A 21,577-nucleotide genomic window follows, 5' to 3' on the forward strand; every position below is an offset into this window, starting at 1 on the left:
ACATTGAGTCTAAAATTCAGTTAATTCAGCTATTTCCATTTACACCTGTTAGACCCATCGTTACTTGTCCCTTTAGCACTCCCTTTTGTGTTTTGCACCATTGTCCAATTGTCAGTTAATCACTCCCACCACTCTTCTGGATTTGCACTTCCTTTTTGTTCTTTCTATCCCATTTTGCTTCCCACCCACACACCCCCACCGCCTCTCTGTCACTTAGAACTTCACCTTTATCTTTAATCAAAACTCAAATTTCATCAACAAGAAATGTCAGCTCATTCACCTTGACCACTCTCTACTGAAACTATCTGACCCTATCTGCAGTTTCCAGTTTTATTGCATCATGGCTGTCACTCAAAATTGTTTCACTTTTATGGTTATTACCAGCAATTTGGTCTGTGTGCCCTGAGCAAGTCATGTCTGTAAACAAGAAAAATAACAAATGAAGATAAGAAATTAATTGGTATATTTGGAGATTTTTTTAAAATTAGAAATGGGGGGTGGAGGTGGGCACTGATTCCACGGATAGCATGACTGTCATGTGTGGAGAGAGTGGGTTGACCAGCCCTGTTTGGCCTGTATATCCTATGCAGTTTAGAGGAATAATTGAGCATATCATTGAAACAAAAAGTATGATGGGGCAAGGCAAACTGAGGCAAGGGTTGTCTAGAACCAACTGATATCCATTATTTTGAGATTATAAGACATTTAGAACTCAATGAGGAGAAATTTCTTTACAGGGTTGGTGAGCTAGTGGAATTCTCCACCACAGAAGGTGGTGGAGACCAAGTTTAATGTGTGTTAAGAGAGATTTCTAGATATGTCATGAAGGGATGTGGGGAGAAAGCATGAATATGGTATTACAGTAGAGGATGATATCGAATGGCAGAGCAGGCTTGAAGGATCTTTTCCTATTTTCAATGTTTCTACAAGGATTTTCATGTCTTGACTGGACATGGATAGCTTTACATTGGGAAGCAATGAATTAAAGCATGGGTTTCCCCTGATGCTCAGTGTTCCTCCCACATCGCAGAGGTGAGCCACTTGATAGGTTAACTGGCTCTGTAAATTACCTCTAGTGTAAGTTGGGTAGTTGAAGAACTGGGGAAGTTGATGGACATGAGAGAGAATGAGTTTAGAGAAATAAGTGGTTGAATCAGGCTGAAAGGATTACTCAGACTCAATGGGCTGAATGGCTGCCTCCAATGATGTAAGAAAAATGAGAAAAGCAAATAAATGGAATTAAGTCACACATCAGCCATGTTCTCATTGAATGGCAGAGTAGGATGCAAATGTTATTCCTGTTCTTGCGTTTAATCCCAAAAAAACTTATAGAAATGGAGACAGCCCATATTGAAGAAAACAAAATCAGTTTCTCCTTGTGTCCACCCCTCCCCGCACCTTTCCCTGCATTTCAAGTTGTTTCCTTTCCACTTCATTTGATTGACTGCAGGTATTCAACACAATCAACAGGGGAAATAATCTGTGTGTATTAAACTTTTTGGACAAGATCTTGTTGAGGATCCCTGTTTGTTTTGGTGGTCCAAATGATGCAGACCCACATTTTATGCTCTGAAAGGTAGCATAGCTTTACTGCACTGAAGAAATACTGTTCTATGAACGATTTGACAACTGGAAAAGTCTTGTTCCTGGTTTTACCCACTGAAGTGTTTGATTTTTACAAAAATATATTTTTTGAAATATCAAGTTAACTTAATACAAAATATTAAGCAGCATCTGCAGCTCAACTATCTGCATTGAAATCACTAGGATATCAGATCATATTCCAGGTGTAGACTGAAACATGATCTGAGACATGATTACTCCACTGTGAATGCTGATCAGCAAGTTCAGTTGCCCTCTGGACTCCATGTGAAGAGTGATAAAGTAACCGGACAGATATAGGCATGCAAATTTGTCACTAAGTCTGGAGCTTAAATGTTAGACGAACTTGGATTAACTTCTTCCCCCACAGAGCTGTCAGCACGGCTAGTAGAGCTGATTCCTTACAGCTCCAGCAACCTGGGTTCAATGGTCTCTATATGGAGTTTTCACACTTTCCCTGTTACTGCATATCTTTACTCTGGTTTCCTCCCACTTCTCAAATATGTGTGGGTTGGTAGATTATTTAATGAAGAGGTTGAATCTGGGGAGATTTTACATTAATTTGAGAGGAATATGATGGGATTAATGTAGGATTTGTGCAAATGAGTGCTTGATAGCAACGTCTTGGTGGATTGCTGGGCCCTTTCCCATGCTGTATGACACTGACTTTGATCATTGTACACAGTCTACTCCAAGTCTTAGATAAAGTGTAAAGAAGTTTCAAAAATGTGGAGTTAATCCTTCATCAGATTTTGAGAATTCAATTTTTAAATTAAGATTTTGAAGAAGATATAAATAGACAAAGATTCCTGCCCAAGTTGGACTTTTCTGTTGGACTTTCCTGATGTTCATTTATAGGTCCAGTGAAACTAGTTGCCCAAAGGAATTGGCCAAGTTACCATTGTAAGAGCCAAGAACTGTTATTTCCAATTACAATCCTGCCTACGCCATGTCTTTAAAAATGCTGTCCAACAAAGAGCAGGAGCAAGAACTATAGCTTTTTTTTAACCCTTTCTCAGTTAGATGTGTACAATTAAAGAACATTTGTAGCCACCTTGGCAAAAGTTAAATGGTTCACTCTGGATTAAATTCAACATGAGGCCAACTGTCCAGTATTTTTCCATTTTATTACTTGTAATTTTTTTAAGAAGTTTCCTTATGCCTCAAATTTGAAATACTGCATTTCTCCTGCTCTTTTGACAAATTCACAATAATTAATTCTCCCGTGGACCTTTGGACAGAATATGGCATTTCATGATGAAATTTTCCATTACTGTCATAGATTCTATAGCACTGTAAACACAGAATTGTTATGTTTTTATTTTTACTGTGGTAATATTTAATTTGTGCATTAGCTTGCTGAAAATTTGTCCAGTCTATTAACTAATCATCATTTGACTATTGTTAGTACTTTGGAGATGAACAAGACGTGCATAATTCCAATTATTTTCTTTCAATATTCAAATCATTCCTGTGATGTACATTGTACATGACTCTAATTAGAACAATGAAGTGTAGTTTACAGTACAAAGACTATTCCACCCATTGAATCTGTGCTGAGTGTTTGAAAGCCTATGCATCTTTAAATCTATCTGAAAAAAGCTGGCTTTTTCCTTATCTTTTATCCATACCCCTTAAAAGATTAATTGGTTCAGCCTCAACCAGATAGCACACAGGCAACTTATTGCAGAGGAGTTCAGCTAAATATGCTTCATCAAAAATGCTTTTAAATCTTCTTCCAAATACTATTCCCTATATGCTCTCTATCATTCTTTAATAATTGATTTTTTAAGAATTTGTGGATTCTACTTCAGTGGCAAATTTTGATTTTTTTTAAATTTCCAAGTATGCATGTAATTTGTCATTTTCAATTTGTACCTTGTTAGGATCATATCTGGCACTTTCCCTTACTACAGTAATACAGCATGGAAATAGGCCTATTGTGCCCATGCTGACCATCAGACACCCATATATTCTATTCCCAATCTATTCTCCCCATGTTCCTTTAAACTCCCATTAGGCAGAGGATATGAAAACCTGAAAGCATGTACCACCAGGCTTGAGGACAGCTACTATCCTGCTGTTATAAGACTATTGAATGATCCCCTAGTATGATAAGGATGAACTCTTGACCTCACAATCTACCCTGTCATGACCTTGCACTTTATTGTCTGCTGGCATTGCATTTTCTCTGTAACTGTAACACTTTATTCTGCATTCCCTTATTGTTTTCCCCTGTACTACCTCATTGCACTGATCTGTATGGATAGCATGCAAAACAAAGCTTTCCCTGTACCTTGGTACACATGACAAAAATTAAACCAATAAATTCCTCCCTCCCCCCACCCCCATACCCAGAGGAAATGGGAGGTGGTTGGAGCTGTGAGGGAGCAGCCCTTACTCAGCTGCCCTGGAGGTTTGTTTGGTCAACCCCCAACCTTGAATATTCCGTCTCAAGTCTGCCTTAATGACTTATCTTTTCGTTTTGGTTAAGCTTCTGTTTTCCTTTTTTCCCTTTTAAAATAGTTGGTTCAAAACTTCAAATGGCACTCCAACTGCACCCCAAGGTTTTGCAAGAATTCAGTGTATCAGTACCTCTTCAGTATTCTGCATTGAGGGTCATGTTTACCTTAATGGTTTTGAATGTTTTTGCAGCCTCCTAATGACATGTGCTGTCTGATTAAGGTGCTGCTCCTCTACACTGTCATAAATATTATCAATAAGATTCATTTTCTTTTCCAGTGTAATCTTCAAACAGTTGTATTATGAGTGTTCCAAGGCAGTTCAATAAACCTTGCAAAATTTTAGTTGCTTTTTCAAGCAAATAATTCTTTGTCTTACAGGGCCTGATGCTACTGATCCCAGCATGGAAGTTTCAGAACCTGCTGGTAAGAAATCTTTGGCAGGATTTTAGCCTTAAATGTTATGATTTGGCACAATGTACATAATTAACCAGCACTTAACTGACAGATCTATCCTTTTTTATCTTCTGTATATTTCAAAAATTGAGTGTTCCCCATTTTTTAAAACTTCTGTTCTTGATTTGAATGAATATTTTAGTGACTACTTGATGCTTGCTCAAGTAACAAAATTTTAGTGACTAAATTGAGTTACTCCCATGACCTGACCATTTTGAATTTTGCAGCACTAATAGAAAATGGAGATACAGAAGCAGGACCTGAAGAATCATGGGAACAGAAAGCAGAACCGAGTGAAGCAGAACCAGGAGGTGGTCCTGCAGGTGATGGAGGTCCACCTTTGGCTACTCCAGTCGAAATGGAAGAGGAGGAGGAGGTGTCTTCACCAAAGGTTGCAGTGGTAGAGCCAGGTGCTCCGAGGAAGGAACATGTGAATGTTGTATTCATAGGTCATGTAGGTAAGTTAATAGATTAAAAAAAACATCATGGTCTTGTGCCTAATTTTAAAAACTGAGTTGATAAACTGGTCTTCTTGCATAAAATGCTGCATTGACATTCAGTCATCACTGCAGCCAGAAATTCACTGTTTATATAGCAACAGAACTTTTGTTAATGGAAAATTCTGCTCTTGCCAATACACACAATATGAAATTTGTTCAGTTTTTTCTACAATAACTGTTATTATTTTTCCACAGATGCTGGAAAATCCACTATTGGTGGACAAATAATGTAAGTTATTGCTTCTGTTCTAAAAGGTGTAGAAATGGAGTCAAATAAACTCTAATTGGAGTTCTCAATCTATTGTCTTGTTACCAAATAGAATATAATGTTAATCTATTATTTCCTGCAACTTCTGCATAAGAGAGGGACTTTCGCTTTGGAGATACCCTTGTTTCTTCAGTCTGCAGTGTGGAATTTAGGCCTGTGGACAGATTTGAATTGAAAATGTTTGCTTTGACTATAATTGGTATAATGCAGAATTGCCTACTTGTTAAAGATGATTAGGGAGATCCATCATATTATGAAGTCCTGTGGTGCATTCTACTTTCAACTGAAACTGCTTGAAAACAAAAAAAAAAGTTGATTATTTATGGATGCTTTTTATCCCATAGGACAGTTGCTTTTTTGTCTGGATAAGAATTGTCCATTTGCTTTGAGATTAGATATGTTAATGTAAATAATATATCTTGCAGTCTTGAAGTTTTGTATTTATTGCAGTGCATTCTATCATGGATACGAAGCATTTGTAAACATTGAGTCTAAAAAGGCTATCTCAGACTTGGAATGACATTACATTTGATTGAATTACTCAAACTAGATGAAGCTTAAGTCTTTCAACTTTTTAAATTTCATAAGAGTTGTCTCTTTAGCCATCTGAGCAAAAATTGGTACCTCGTTTAAATCAATATGTCAGTATTGTTCAAGTCCTGATGGGGTGAGAGTTCCGCACTTAAACACTTTCAGTCATCTTGGGTAACCTTATTAGAATGGATATGCTAGTAATACATTTTATCATTGAAAATGTGTTTAGTATTCCACTATTGTCTGGAATACTATTGTTTGCAATACCTGAATTTATGTAGGACTTTAAAAAAAAGCCAAGAAAAGATTAATTGTACATTTCTCATATCTTTTTATAGTTTGACTTAATTACCTGCATTTTAATGTGATTAACAATATAGAAATTGAACTAGAACTTGAAAAAAAATAAAATCAAAACTATGAAGAGATGTTCAGTTTTCATTGGCAGCTTTTTTTCCCCAAAGGTATCTCACAGGTATGGTGGACAAACGAACACTGGAAAAGTATGAGAGGGAAGCCAAGGAGAAAAATAGAGAAACATGGTAAGATTATTTGTATGGTGGGATTGGCAGTTTCAACCTTCAACATGATTCCTAAGTTGGAGTTCATTTTGCTCTATATTCCTATATTTACTACATTTTTCCCCCAAGTCTAGTATTTGAACACTCCAGTTGTCAACGAACCTCATCTGTCAAGAATTACATAAAGGCATCTCTAAATAGGTCACCAGTCTCTGTTACAATATGCATTTTCTATCTGATGTTACAATTTATATGGTTGGCTTAAGCATATCGGTAAAGGGACATTGGATGGCATTGTGTACTGAATGATCCTTGTTGGAAATGTGCAATTGGTGCACTTGTGCAATGTCTTCCTGCTGTCATTTTGGTTTCATTGCTTTTTGTTGGCAATCGCATATGGCTACTCCACTGAAGTTGCAGAAGGCAGCTGGGAACTTTGGAATCATGCTCCCTGCAAGGAGTCTCTATTCAGAGAATAAAGTGAGGGAAATAAGTTGCTGATATGCAGCAATGTGACTTAACAGCCAAGAACTGAAATCCATAAAAAGGGTATAAATCGTTCCTGTCCCTTCCCTTTTCATTTTGCTTGACATTTTTTTGTTAGCTGTTTGGAAACTCACTCTCATTAGAGTTCATACATGCTAAATAGCAATTCAATGGACATGTGTAATGTTGAATGAAACATTTTTATTTATAGTTGTATTCATCCTATGAGTTAATATGAAAATGTGTAATTGCTTTATCTTTGTACTTTTTTTAATGAAATGTCATTATGCTTAGGTATCTGTCCTGGGCCTTGGACACAAATCAGGAGGAGAGGGACAAGGGGAAAACAGTTGAAGTGGGTCGTGCATATTTTGAGACTGAGAAAAAGCATTTCACCATTTTAGATGCACCAGGTCACAAAAGCTTTGTACCAAATATGATTGGTGGGGCATCTCAAGCTGATCTTGCTGTCTTGGTAAGATATCAAGTCTTCAACTGGTTTCTTTGTGATAAAGATGACGCAGTTAGTGGTTTTACATAAAGTTGGAAGAAAGTATTCCACTTAAATTCAATTCCTGTAATAATTCGGGAACTGGGAAATCAGTGCAAGAATTTAACATGACACCATAGAAAAAAACTAATTATCAAACTTGTATGAACTTTTGCATTATATCCTAAGGGTAGTTAGAGTTCACGAGAAGGAGTTAGTATTTGTTTTGTGTTAATGAAGTTAATTTTCGTGCAAGACTCAAGATTGAGTCTCACTCTTAGTTGATGATTCCATTTGGCCATTATCAATAATTGTGAATTTTCTAGTTTTCTGAGTTGATGAAACAAGCCAGTTTAGATTTCTATTTAAATGTACCTGTCACTAGTTGAACAAATTCCCATTCGTAAAATTGTTTTTGTATCCAAATGGAAACGCCTCACTGTCGTTTATTTAGGTTATCTCAGCCAGGAAAGGTGAATTTGAAACTGGCTTCGAGAAAGGAGGGCAAACACGAGAACATGCTATGTTAGCAAAAACGGCAGGAGTAAAACATCTGATAGTTCTCATCAATAAAATGGATGACCCAACAGTAAGCTGGAGTCAAGATAGGTATGATTATGCATGCTTTGAGAATTGTTTATTTTAACAAAGCACAATTAAATACTTAAGGCTTTGCAACATTGTAAATTTAACAGAGTAGCTGTATGGGACAAAGGTACTTGATTGTGTGCTGAAAAATTGATTGCTTGAAAATTATATCCAGAGAGAATCTTTCCAGGTCTATAAACCTTGATTCGGTATTGTTCCTTGCATATGTTACCTAAGAAATTCTGTTCACTGTATTACAGTCCATTATCTAAATGTTTGGATTTTGGTTGTCCATTCCCTTGGTGCCTCTAAATCTCATTTGCATTTGATTACAACTGCATACAGTCATCACCCTTCCACAGTTTTTGCTGTTTACAGCAAATTTGCCACCATGCTTCCAACACAACTGACTACAAGTCATGAATAAGGACAACAGTGGTGGGCTTAGTGCTGATCCCTGGGACACAACTAGTATCATGCCTCCAGGCTGAAACAAATTCATTACCAACAACATTTTGGCTGCAGAACTGGAACCAGTTCCTAATTATGTGTGCAAAATAGTACTTCATCGAGTGCCTTGAAAAACACAATTCTCCCCCATAATCTAGTAAAGGTGTAAATTGCAAGTGAAGTTAACATGCTGGTACAAAATGCCACATAGTGGTCTTTCCAATTTTTTTTAGAGCATGCATTCCTGTCCATTTTTGCACTGAATTATGTTTTTCCATGGCAAAGAAAATTAGCTTGATTTGAGCATCTCCAATTAGAAAAATGAAGAATCTTCATGCAGGGATAAAGAAGGCCAATGTTCACTTTCTTATTGTAGGCAGTCCCCAAGTTACAACAGGGTTATGTTACTGTGAACTGTCTGTAACACAAGCTCTTTGTAAGTTAGAAATGAGCAAAAATAGTGTAAGGGAGAGGATCGCAGTAACAGCTGTGGCAGGAGAGTGAGTGGGTGCAGCAAGAGTGGCCAGCAGGTGGCCTCGCTGACTCAGTCAGTGATCGAGTGAGTCTGTTCAGTACTCCCAGCTCAATTGTTGTGGCTCAGAGCAAGGTGGGGAGAACAGGCTTACAGAAATGCCATTTTCCCACATGGGAGGAGATGCCTGTAGCCCAGCAGCAGCAGGCAAATCCATCCTCTTCCATCTCGCCCATCTCCCAAAGGCTTGTTTGTATGTGCAACGTGTCCATAAGTTAGGCCTTTTTAACCCTAGGAGGACCTGTACTAAATTTAACATTAGTTCACTGCCCTCTTTCATTTTTCACCTAGCAAGAAAGGTTTGAAACTATTTGGAAGGGTTTCATTGAGTGTCATTTACATTGCATCTTAACACAGCTGAATGGAGTAATTAAAATTGCATATTTTTTTTAAAGAGCATTCATGTGACAAATAGGAACAGGCATAAGCCTTGTCTTTTAAGACGTTCATCAAGATCATGTCTAATTTATCTCAGGACAATTTTTCAATGCTGCCCCAAAACACCTTGAATTCCTTGATGTCCAGTGTCCTGTGATTCCCTCAATATGCTGTACGTGTACTCAAGAATCTTGAAACTGGTCTGTGAACTTGTAAAGGTATTTGAGCCTTTACAATCATTGGAAAACTTGGATGGGAAACAGAAGACTGCCCGGGAAGCCCTGATTAACAGAAATGTTTCTCTTGATTTTGATTATCATATTGATTTAGGTGACTGTTAAAGCTCCAGCAGAAGATTACACAAGTTGAATGCACTACTAATTATATTTAATTTTAATATACTTTTTGGCTTCAGAGCTACGTTAACAGCCCCAGTGTGGTCATCTAGATTGGTCAAAGAAAAACTCTGGAACAAGCCCTCTGCCAATTGTAATAATGCAGAATGTTGTGTGATCCTGAGATATTATGTCTTTTTGAAAAAAAGACTTGAGGTGCCAGTTCTAATTGTGGGGTGGAGAAGCTTTTGGTGATTTAAGTTTTTGAAATGAGCTCTCAGCTGATTCTACAATTTCACAATTTAATGCATAGCATTTATAAAATGTATTAAATCTTTCTTACTAAAATCAATAAATAATTATCCTGAGAACGCACCCTTTCTCAATGAATTTAAACAATATGTGGCCCAGACTGCATTTGAGTGTTAGAGAAGCTGTTGCCTAATGGCTATCTTTATTTTTTTTGAACCTTAAGTCTAAAAGTAGATCAACTGCACAATTTAACTTTCTATTTCCACCCCCCACCTTTTTTCAGGTATGAGGAATGCAAAGAAAAACTGGTGCCATTTTTGAAGAAAGTTGGTTTCAATCCGAAAAAGGACATCTATTTTATGCCTTGCTCTGGACTAACTGGTGCAAACCTAAAAGAACGAGCTGAGAACTGCACTTGGTACACGTAAGTCTTAACTGTCTCTTGCTTTATCTGTCACAGGGAAAAGATCAAATGGAGAATTGAAAGATGGTTAAAAAAAGTCAAGATGGTAAATATTTGTTGCAACTTAATATGGAAAAGAAAACACAAACAATTGCCAATGCTACTTGAGTGCAATGTTGTTGAAGGTTTGAGTGCAATTTGAATGGTAAGGATACCTGTATTTTAGTTCCAGTAATATATAAATATTGGCCTGCATCATGCTGGATGCAACTCTTCGCTGAGCTACGTTTAGTCATGCCACCTATCAAACTGAAAGATTTTCAAATATTTCTGAGTGCTCTGACAGAACCGAAAAAAATTTAAACTAAAAATAACTTCAACTCTTCACCTAAAGCACGTAAAAATAATTACTGAATAATGGCAAACACAATTTTGAAAACATGCTGAAAACCTAAAACTAAAAATGCTGGAAACACTCTGGCAGGCAGCATCTGTACAGCCTGATTTGGCAATTATTTCCTGTATTAGAGGAGAGAGGAAATAAAAAGTTAATATTGCAAATGGATACAACAGAACTGGCAGTTCTGATAAAGTAAATTCCCTGTAATTGAATTTAATAAAAAGTTGTAACAACTGCAACATGCCTCAACATGTTCTGAGAGAATGTGGTTGTTGGAGATGGAAGAGTGGGCCAGGGAGCAGTGAAGGATACAGACCCTTTTGGGATCTGAAAGGGGAAGGGGAGATGTGTATGGTAGTGGAATGATGGAAATTATGAAGGTCAATATCAACACATACTTTGGAGATGAAGCAACAGGAAGAAGGGAATGGAATCCTCAGGGAAGGCAGGAGTTTAAGGAAATGGAAAACTGCAACAGAAGTAATGAAATTTTTGGTTTGAGTGCAGCAAGTATTTGTCAGTACACAGGGAAATGAATTGAGGGATGAGTTAGAAGCAGTCTGTATAGGATTGAGAATTGGTTGGGGATGGAAGATCTCCCAAGGAAATGAGGTCCGTTATGGTCTGGGAGAGAATGGCCTGATGGTAAGTGGTGGGGTTATGGTCCAGAGGGAGGTATGAGGAGGTCTCAGAGCTGTTTGCCCTCTGCTAAAGAGGGGTAAGTTGACCAAACCACAGCAGCAGTCTTGATGACAAATTTGATCTGCTGGATATTTCCTACAGCCTGACCTGCATTTCACAGCTTCTCCAAATCCCTTTGTTTTCTAAATCCCTTTGTTTTCTCTCCCCTGCTGCAAATACAGCTGAAAGAATTTGCTTTGGATTCAAAAACAAACAGCACTATACCATTATCAAAACTAAGGATGCATCTATAAAAGGATACCAATTTACTCATCCATAATATTTCTTAGCTTCCTCTTTTAAAATTCATCCTTCCCCACTTTTATTAGGCTTGAATTGTGGCAAAATGTCATGTTTAGATACCTGCCATGTCAAAATACTGAAAGAGGAAAGGATGAGATGAAGTAGTCAGCTGCAAAGAGTCATTTTTAAAAATTTTTGATTGTGTAGCAGGATTGTGTTCCTTTGGTTTTTGAAAATGGTAACATTGGGTTAGTGTTCATTAGAAAGGATGTAATTGAAAATTATTTGTGCTGATATTTTTCTGGGCAATAACTGAAAGGTACTTCAGCATAAGATTTTACAGTCACTGTTTGAATCAAAATAGTTTCCATATTTTCATTGTAGATTTGTGAAGATATTGTGCACACAATTGCGAAGTGAATTAAAATATAACTAATTTTCAAGACTTGTTTGATTTGGCATAGTTATTGATTTGCTTTGGAATTGATGAGCATGGTCAAATCATCCTGGAGTCTGGTGTTTATTCTTTTAAATTACTGTGAAAAGCAGTTTGAAAATGTAATTACAAAGATGTCAAAATGCATAGAGTCATGAACGTTCCCAATTTACATGATAAATTATTAGTAGAGTTGAGATTTGTGTTAAGATGTGACTGCAATTTACATTTTTCTGTTATTACAGTGGTTTACCATTTATACCATATCTGGACAATTTGCCACATTTCAATAGGACATCCACTGGACCTGTGCGAGTACCAATTGTAGATAAATACAAGGTAAGATTATTAAGGTTATTAAATTCCAAAGTCGTCTTGACCGTGTGGTTTACTATTCTGCATTAATTTTGGCAACAGCAAGGACACCCTCTCTACTAGAAGCAGTCTAAAAGGAAAACTGAAGCTGACTGAGTCAACTGGGAGAAGTAATGTTATGAGTAAATAGGCACTTTTTTTTGCATAAGAGATCAGAAACTGGTCCTAATTGGCCACAGTATTCAAGATCCCTGTTTAGAATTTGAGTGAAATTCAACTGTTTGGGAATGATGGATTTAGTGGATGGGGAAAAACATGTGGTACTTGGTACAATTTTGTGCTAAATTAGTTTAAAAACACGATGTACAATTTTTTTTAATGTAGGACATGGGTACTGTGGTTCTGGGCAAACTAGAATCTGGATTAATTGGAAAAGGACACCAACTTGTTATGATGCCAAACAAAGTAAGTAAACTTTTGTATTGTACATGGATATCTATAAAATATGCCATTCAACTTGTAGTTTCATGCATTATTTAATATAGTTGCAAGTACCTGTTCAATTTATCTTTCAGGTACCGCAGTATTTTTACACTAAGATATTTTTTGAGGAACATGTTGATCTTTTAAACCAGTGGAACTTATTTTAGTTACTCAAGATATTGGTGGCATGAACATAATTGAATTTATTACCTGTGCCTGCTTTTCCTGAAAAGCTGATGGTCCACAGACTATTGTTGTGCTTATGCAATGGCTCTTTCAAGAATGCCTTTTAAAACTGTGTAGTGATATACAGGAAAGTGACGTCAAAGATTTTTTTAAAAATGTACATTTGCCTTCATTGTATTTGATGAGATTAGTGTTTTTGAGCATCTTCTTTTTGAATCTATTAAATGCTTATCTCTCAATATTTGTTTCCAGTGGGGGAAAATGTACATTTTTTAGTTGATCAGCCAATTGTATAACCCCTACGGTTTGATGTCACTTTTGGGTAAAGTCAGATACTCAATGGATTGGGGAACATTAATATTTAATATGGTATTCTGTTTTGCAGCATAATGTTGAAGTTCTGGGACTTTTGTCTGATGATGTGGAGACTGATTCAGCAGACCCAGGTGAAAATCTGAAGATACGACTGAAGGGAATCGAAGAGGAAGAGATCCTACCAGGATTCATTCTGTGCGACCATGGCAACCTTTGTCACTCAGGACGTACTTTTGATGCACAGGTAACTTTTCACTTGGGCATATTTAAGAAGGTCAAATCTATAAATTATTTGCAGGATTCCACATCTTCAGAATCTGAGTCTATTGAATATTCTGATGAATCTTGAACTATAAAAAGTTACCTTTGCATTATTTTGACCTTGGTTGTAGTGTTCAAACTGATTATAAATGATGTAGTTATGATTTGCTTGTACTGCAGTACCCATCTTAAATACCTTGTCCTTCCATACTGTGGCTGCTTTGCAGGTACTGAGTTTAGGGTGCATTGCAGCAAGTTGGCACAGTTTTTTTTCCCCCAATAGTACCTTCCAAATCAGCAACCTTCTCAGTATCTTCACATGCACTGCACCAGGAGAAGATGCTGCTGCTGTCTTAAGCACAAAAAGCCTACAAAATAAATGCCACACCTGTCAGAGCAATCACATTTTGAAAATTTATTAAATCACTGGTGCAACTTGATGTTGCTTTGTCTGAAATCTTGTTTTATGTTCAAAAGATTTATGTATGTTCAGCTATAGGCATATTCCAGATTTAAAGCACTGCCATTATAAACCATGTGTGCATTTTCTAAAAGATCTGCTGAAATTAGTGTTACAATATTTTTTTAATTGCAGATAGTTATAATTGAGCATAAATCCATCATCTGCCCAGGTTACAATGCAGTGCTGCACATCCATACTTGCATTGAAGAAGTGCAAATAGCGGTAAGTCAAACATTTAAGATTCCCTTAAAATTAGATGTCTCCATAATCTGAATGGATTTATAAAGTTTATACTGAAAAAACAATTACAAAGTTAGTATAGTATTGGCCTCTGGCACAGATAGGACAGAGCACAAAACTCTTGGGTGCCTTTCCACAGAAACTGAATTAATTTCAGTTTATAAACACCAAGTAAAAACTATTTTGAAAGTTATTGTGATTCTGTATGAAATAAATATAGTGGATGATAAAATGGGAGCAATTAGCCAGGATGCTATACTGTACCAGTGTTCCCAGAACCACTTTCTTTATTTACATATATTGACATATAAGTTATCATAAGTCTAACAATATATGTGAAAATGGTTAAATTTTCTCTTTGGATTTTTTATCTTTCTGTCCATATTTCTTGGAATTATTTAGTTATTCCTGCAATCTGCCTTTCCTCCCATTTCCCCAGGTCCTTTGTCTCTGTCTGCTTCCACCATTTAATATGTTCATAGCTAATGCATATGTGCCTCTTATTGCTGGAAATGACAATGCCTTTGATTAACAACAGATAATTGATCTTAAAATTAGCTGTTGATCAAGCATCAGTTACAGTTCCAACACCTGCCACTCTTTGTGTATATGTGTTTCCTAACTTCTCTCCCAATTGCTCTTGTTCTGGCTTTTAAAGACCTGGACCTGGACCCCTAAAGCAGTAAATATAATTTTGATATACCCTGTCAGTAAGTTCTCTTTATTGTTTGAACTTCATTCAAATAACTCCATTTTCTAAATTCCACAAATAGAATGAGTTTGTGCACTCCTTTGATTAAGATCTCATATCTTTAACCCCTGTGTATTTTTCTGTTGTAGAACCAACAAGTCAGGCTGGGAACTAGAGGGTCCAATAGAAATATGATGCACATGTTTATAGATATTTTCTTTTGCCTGTTACTGCCTCCTTGCCAAGTCCTTGGTAACTTGGATACTTGTGAAAAATTTTGATACGTTTCAAGTTGTCTTCTGTTTTCAAGAAATGCAGGATGAATTCTAGGATCCTCATTTTTTTGATTATGAAAAGTTTAGCGGCAGGTTTTATATGTACTGTCTAGAACCTTAGCCAGGAATACTTCTTTGAGACATCATAATTTTAAATGTGTTTACAACTTTTGTCTGCCTAACATAGAAATGTGTGGCTTCAATGGAGCCACTTGCTTTCAGGATTATTGTTAATATCTACTGTCAGCATTCTCTGGTGTGAATCTATCCTAGTGCTCAAATATTAGAATCCAAGTTTTAGGAACAATGCATCTACAGTTTGATAGGAATTCAGCTTCATGGGAGTGAAACGTATAATGTCATTTGATTTTTGCTGGTAACAAAATGGTTATAATAATAATTCACATGCAACAATCTTTGTCTAGGCCTTAATCTGTCTGGTGGATAAGAGATCTGGAGAAAAAAGTAAGACGCGGCCTCGTTTTGTTAAACAAGATCAGGTTTGCATTGCTCGCTTAAGGACAGCAGGCACTATCTGCCTTGAGACCTTCAAAGATTTTCCTCAGATGGGGCGTTTTACCTTGAGAGATGAAGGTTAGCTACAGAAATTTTGCAGAAGATAACACTTGCTTAACTGCAGTCTGCTGTTTGATGGTTTTAGGCTTGAATGTTCTGCTTTCCTAGTTCTTTTGAGCATCTTCTCTGGTCAATTATTAGGCAGACAGTAATCTGATCATTGAAACAATTAATTTTAGCATATCAAGAACTATATATTCAGTAATTAAGTAAAAATACGCTCAGTGCAAATACTACCCTTGCATTTTGCCCGGAACAAACTTGTGGAAATAGTGCGCTTATCTCTAGTTTAAAAAAAAAAGTCAATAAATTTGGAGTTGCCAAGTCAGTTTTGTGAGTAAAATTATTGTTTTCCTCGAGTTTTGCATATTAAAACCACGTAACTGAGGAACTTGAAATGAAACTTGTTTCTATATTATAGAAAGACTGTTTGCACAATGAAATTCAAAGTGGTGTTTCCACGACATTTACATGAAATTCCAAGGAAGAATTGAGTTTTGTGTATTATCATTGGTCCTGGTAAAATTGAATTGACACTGTTAATAAATAGTAGTTAAGCAAGTTTATTGCATCTCATGTCTTGTGGAATGTTTTAACAAACAATTATTTTTACTTTCTCCAAAAGGTAAAACTATTGCAATTGGAAAGGTTCTGAAGTTGATCCCTGAGAAGGACTGAAGATCCACTATCTAATGCTGCACAATACTGTGATGAAAAAGGACTCAGCAACAGCCTACTTCACGCCTTCTTTTCTTGGTTTTCATAGTTCCTCTGCCCATCAATACTTTTATTTTCCCATGTACTGCAAATTGCTGTAAACATGTCCACATTTTACGTCAGCTTTCTCATATTGAGAGCTCTGCTATGCCATTGTTAAAGCTACCATTTTAAATCCTCCTTCTGAAATCTGCTTTCTTAGAAATGCGGCAGTAGCTACCTAACTGATGTGGACAGAATTGCCTGCAAAAATAAAATTAAACCAAAAAAGTTTATTTTATTCTGGCATCATTCTCTTTCGTGTGCATTCTGGCTCACCTGCATTTTTCAACCAGATCAGATTATTCAACAGATCAGTGTTGAGTGTTCCTGTGTTAGAAAGTCTGTAGAGACAATAAAAATCGATTTGAAATATTTCTGGCATTTGAATCATTTTGGAAAGGATTCCTACGAAATGAACCTTGCATCTGCTTGTTAGCTAGTTTTCCAGCAAATGATATCTTAATTTTATTTTTTCCTTCCATCCTGAATATGTTCTATAAATTTTTTTCATGTATCCACACAGTATGCCCTTTGTGGTATTTTTCAGCATTCACGAAAGCATGATGCATTTCATTACAAATGTTCTGCCTGCTGGAAAACAAAATACCAATATTTCACCATTAAAAAAGGTGCAAGTGAAATAGTTAATTTTGGAGCAATTGCTTCTGTTCAATTTATGCCATCTCCAAAAGAATCAAATCTTTTCTAAAGGTGTCAAGGTACATAACAGCAATCAGATAAATGATGTGAATTGTTTGGGAAAACTTCAGGATTAAAGAACAAATGACTGCTGCATGAGCTTATAGTGTTATATTCCACTTTGAACAGGCAGTATATTAATTAGAGTATCTAGGTTTGATTCTTTTGACTTGAAATAATATTTAAAATAACAGATTAGAATATCTGTAGCTGAATTTATTTTCTTGCTTAAGTGCATTACATAAACCAGTTAACATGTGGATGCACATGTAACAACATTGCCACTTTGGGTGGGAATTTCAACACTTGCTACAACTTTCATATCAACTATTAATTTTATAAGAAGTGAATATTTCTTGGATGAGTAATGAAGAGAAAAAAAATCATCTGAAATAGAACCTGCGTGGTTGGTATACAAAATGTGAGAAAATATAGTCCTTGTACATATTTGAAAACCTTGTATTTGAGACAACAGTTATTTAATATAATGCTAAATTTGCTACTGTTAAAGGGTCAAAATGAGGATTTTTAAAAAAAAATTCCCTTGCCTAGTTAAATTACTATTCCATTTAATAAAAGGGATTTATGAAAGATGATGGAATTAGCACTAAAATATGAAACAAATAGAATGAATGGGATGAATCTAGGAATAGCTACAATTAAGTGTCATTTTGTAGTAAAGCAACAAATTACATTCAGGCTTGGAACAAACATGTACCTGAACTCTCAAACAGCAAATTGATGTACTGGCCCACTGCTCAAATGAGCTCTGCCCTGCCAATGAAATTGTATACAATTTCCCCCAAAAATTAGAAAATCAGTTTATTTAATCTATTTTAATGAATCAAATGTTAAGGTAATAACAGGTTTTCTTTGTTTCAGTAATGCATGGAAATGAAAATCCCACTTTTTTTTTCCAACTGTTTTCAAATAAACCTGTGGGGATTTGCTGCTCTTGGAGGGTGGGGGGAGGTGGGAGGGAGGAGACACCAGTATAATAATAGCAACATTTCCGTGGGTTTCTATTGTGCTGATTACTTAATTGGTTAATTTGGTAAGTGTGTAAGGAAAATGTTAATTGCTGCTGTATGAAATGCCCTTGCTCTTAATTGGAGAAATGTTGGCTTTATCTTGGTGATCCCACTTGAAGTTGTCCGTTTTGTAACAAAATATCATTGGCAATACACAAGTTGGTGTAAGACAGTCCAGCTGTTAAATATGACCACAGTATTGTATAGTATACAAATTTATTGTATGCATTCTTAATCTCGCAAAATAAAATTTGATTTCATTTCCCTTGGAATATCGTCTCTAACTGCAGAGATATAGCTATTTAGTTTTTTTTCCATCATGTAACTTGTATTAAGATGAGCAGAGGGACAGTACGAAGCTTTCATTGAAAAGGCGTCATGTAATATGATCCTTTCCTGAAACTATATTGATATGCTGGTTTCATACAGGCTGCTGCTTTACCCAGGTTTTGGAAGGACCCACAGACCTCGAGCATTGGTTGCTAAGTATTTAATACTTAGCAGTAAGGGCAAAACCCCTTTCATAATCTGCCTTGATCTGTTGAGCCACTCTGAAATAGTTTTCTATCCATATTAGGTATTGCTCTACATTGGTCAATGCATTGTTGAAGACAAGTGCAGTGATAGGTTTAACTTTAGCTCAGTCTTTGGAAGATTGGCACATGTATGTGTCAAAAATTAGTGACCAACCTGTGCTCAGAAATTCGGCAGTCACCTGATCTAAATGTGTGAATGGTTGGCTTGACTGAAGTTAGTGACTCCAATTTTCAGAAGTGGAATACAACTCTCGGCTGCAGCTACTTGTGTGTATTCAGTGCAAATGACTGACAAATTTCCGCTTGTCTTTTATATATTTGTACATACTTAGCTCTCCTTTCTTAGTGTTTATGACCTTATGGCAACTGGACTACACAGATAACCAGATGATTTTCTGTGTTACCTTGTTGACATTCAAGATATTGTTCACTGAAATGCATGGTATTCAATATCTGTTGAAAGCTAGAAGCAGAAAGTTGTATCAACTTGCTGAATTTCTCTGTTTAGCTGAAGTACAAGTTGCTGGAAGTGACTTTGTCCATGCTGTACTTATTAGTGCGCTTATAATGCGATGTGTTGTATGATTCGTTTAATTAACCAAACAATGGAAAGGTAAAGTGATCATAAGACAGTTGTAATATGGGCAAAATTTCATTACAAATAAATTGTGTGCAATGAAACATTTTTACCTTGGTGAATTCCTAGGGCAATAGTCTTGTGGCAAATGGGTTATTTAACTGCATCTGACTGTACAGGCAAGTCTTTCATATGTGTTGAAATGCTGGCTCTTCACAGATGAATGCACATTAATCCAGACCAAATTTGCTAAATTGACCTTGATTCCCAAGATGAAGTCGTATGTTGTGAAATTGTACATCAGAGTGTTAAATTGCAATAGTTTTGTTGAAGGTGTTCATATGAAATTATTTATTCATGTTCACAGGATCAGAATAGTGGCACAACTAATAAGTGGTTTATTTTCCCCAATGTCATCAGGCTTAGATAGCAAAGAGCTACATATTGCAGACTAGGAAAATCCCAAATGCATTTGCATCTGTGCTAAGCTTGTTGATGTCTGCCTTGATTTAGTGTAGTTGGATTCTGGCTGGATAGGGAGAAATTATGACATCTTCTGAAAATATTTCTAATCCATCATTTGTAGTGAGTCTTCCAAAACACAGACAAATTTCACAATGGATACTCTGTTTACCAAAGCCACCTAAGAGTTGACTGTTGCATAAGTGGTGGGAATGGAATAAAATTGTATATAGAAAGGAGAAGTGAACATTGAGGGATGGCCTTGACACTTTGACCAGCTTTTTATTAAGTCTATGCTTAATTTGTACTCCAGCTGCTTTGACCACTATCTTCCTTCAAAAAATGAAATTTGATTCTAATTTCAGTATTTATATGAGGGGTAAGTGCATCACTGCTGTCGTACTAACATTAGTTTTCAACTGGCCCTTTGACTTTAGTTAAATGAACCAAAAGGGTAACCAATTTTAATTGGGAATGTTTCAACAGAAACTTAGGACCCCTATACAAAAACTGAGGGAAAAACTTCTAGTCTGAAGCCTTCAAAAGGTAAATGCTCCATGATCCCTGTGCATTTGAATCTATGGAAGGTGGATAAAATGATCAACCTTGATGCATGTTGTCAGCTTTCTGTTCTCCCAGACTCGCTTTGCCAACTTGGCGAATGTTGAGGCTGCTCGTCCGAACCGTCTGTTGATCTCGGAGTCCAGGGAGAGACTATCCGTGATGGTGGAGCCAAGGTATGTGAACTCGTGGACTACCTCCAGCTCATAGTTGTTGATGGTAATGGCAGGGGGGGTACTCAACACCTTGACCCAAAACGTTCGTCATCTTCAGGCTGATGGTCAACCTAAAATCCTGGCAGGCTCTTGAGAAGCTGTCCATGAGGCTTTGCAGTTGATCTTCAGAGTGTGTTGCCAGTGCCGCGTCGTCTGCAAACAACATGTCCCTGATGAGTACTTCGCGAACCTTGGTTTTTGCCCTTAGTCGGGACAGACTGAACAGCCTCCTGTCCGATCTGGTGTGGAGGTAGACACCATCTGTTGATGTTCCAAAGGTGTGCTTCAGCATGACTGCGAAGAAGATGCCGAACAGGGTACAGTCTACAGGGCCTGCGTCCTCAGCATGCTGCTTTACGGCAGCGAGACCTGGAGCCTCTACTCCAGACAGCGGTGGCGTCTTAATGCCTTCCACCTTCGTAGCCTGAGATGCATCCTGGACATCAAGTGGACTGACAGTCACCAACAACAAGGTCCTGACCCGTAGTCAGATACCCAGCCTCTTCACCCTGCTTCAACAACGCCGTCTCCGCTGGCTGGGCCACGTACATCGCATGCCAGACAGGAGGATCCCAAAAGACCTGCTGTACAAGGAGTTGGCCTCCAGCAAGAGAGCGCAAGTACGGCCCCATCTACGCTTCAAAGATGTCTGCAAGAGATATGAAGTCACGGAACGTGGACGTCGAGAGGTGGGAAGAAATTGCAAGCGAACTAGAGGTCTGAAATGAGGAGAAGAGAAGCTGAGGCGAGCTGCTGAAGAAAAGCGCACTCGCCGGAAAAACAGCACCAAAGCAACACGAGGACAGCACCTTCAAGTGCAGTCACTGCAGCCAAGACTGTCACTCCCGTGTAGGCCTCTACAGTCACAACAGACACTGCTCTACCACTACTGACCGAAGCAAGACTCTCCATGCG

At 37.2% G+C, this 21,577-nt stretch overlaps 1 protein-coding gene across 1 annotated transcript in view; it reads left to right on the plus strand.

Moving 5' to 3' along the window:
- The window catches only part of LOC127573473 (eukaryotic peptide chain release factor GTP-binding subunit ERF3A), a 35,994-nt gene extending 17,419 nt beyond the window's left edge, over nt 1-18,575 (plus strand). The window contains exons 2-14 of the mRNA XM_052021726.1: nt 4,446-4,490; nt 4,748-4,978; nt 5,216-5,249; nt 6,287-6,364; nt 7,124-7,304; nt 7,774-7,928; nt 10,138-10,278; nt 12,263-12,356; nt 12,717-12,797; nt 13,387-13,560; nt 14,173-14,262; nt 15,672-15,840; nt 16,448-18,575. Coding sequence (XP_051877686.1) covers nt 4,446-4,490; nt 4,748-4,978; nt 5,216-5,249; nt 6,287-6,364; nt 7,124-7,304; nt 7,774-7,928; nt 10,138-10,278; nt 12,263-12,356; nt 12,717-12,797; nt 13,387-13,560; nt 14,173-14,262; nt 15,672-15,840; nt 16,448-16,500 — 1,526 coding nt within the window. The 3' untranslated portion in view covers nt 16,501-18,575. The remainder of the gene's footprint in view (nt 1-4,445; nt 4,491-4,747; nt 4,979-5,215; nt 5,250-6,286; nt 6,365-7,123; nt 7,305-7,773; nt 7,929-10,137; nt 10,279-12,262; nt 12,357-12,716; nt 12,798-13,386; nt 13,561-14,172; nt 14,263-15,671; nt 15,841-16,447) is intronic.
- The last annotated feature ends 3,002 nt before the right edge of the window (nt 18,576-21,577 follow it).

Source organism: Pristis pectinata, chromosome 8 (genome assembly GCF_009764475.1).
Source record: "Pristis pectinata isolate sPriPec2 chromosome 8, sPriPec2.1.pri, whole genome shotgun sequence".
NCBI lineage: Eukaryota > Metazoa > Chordata > Chondrichthyes > Rhinopristiformes > Pristidae > Pristis > Pristis pectinata.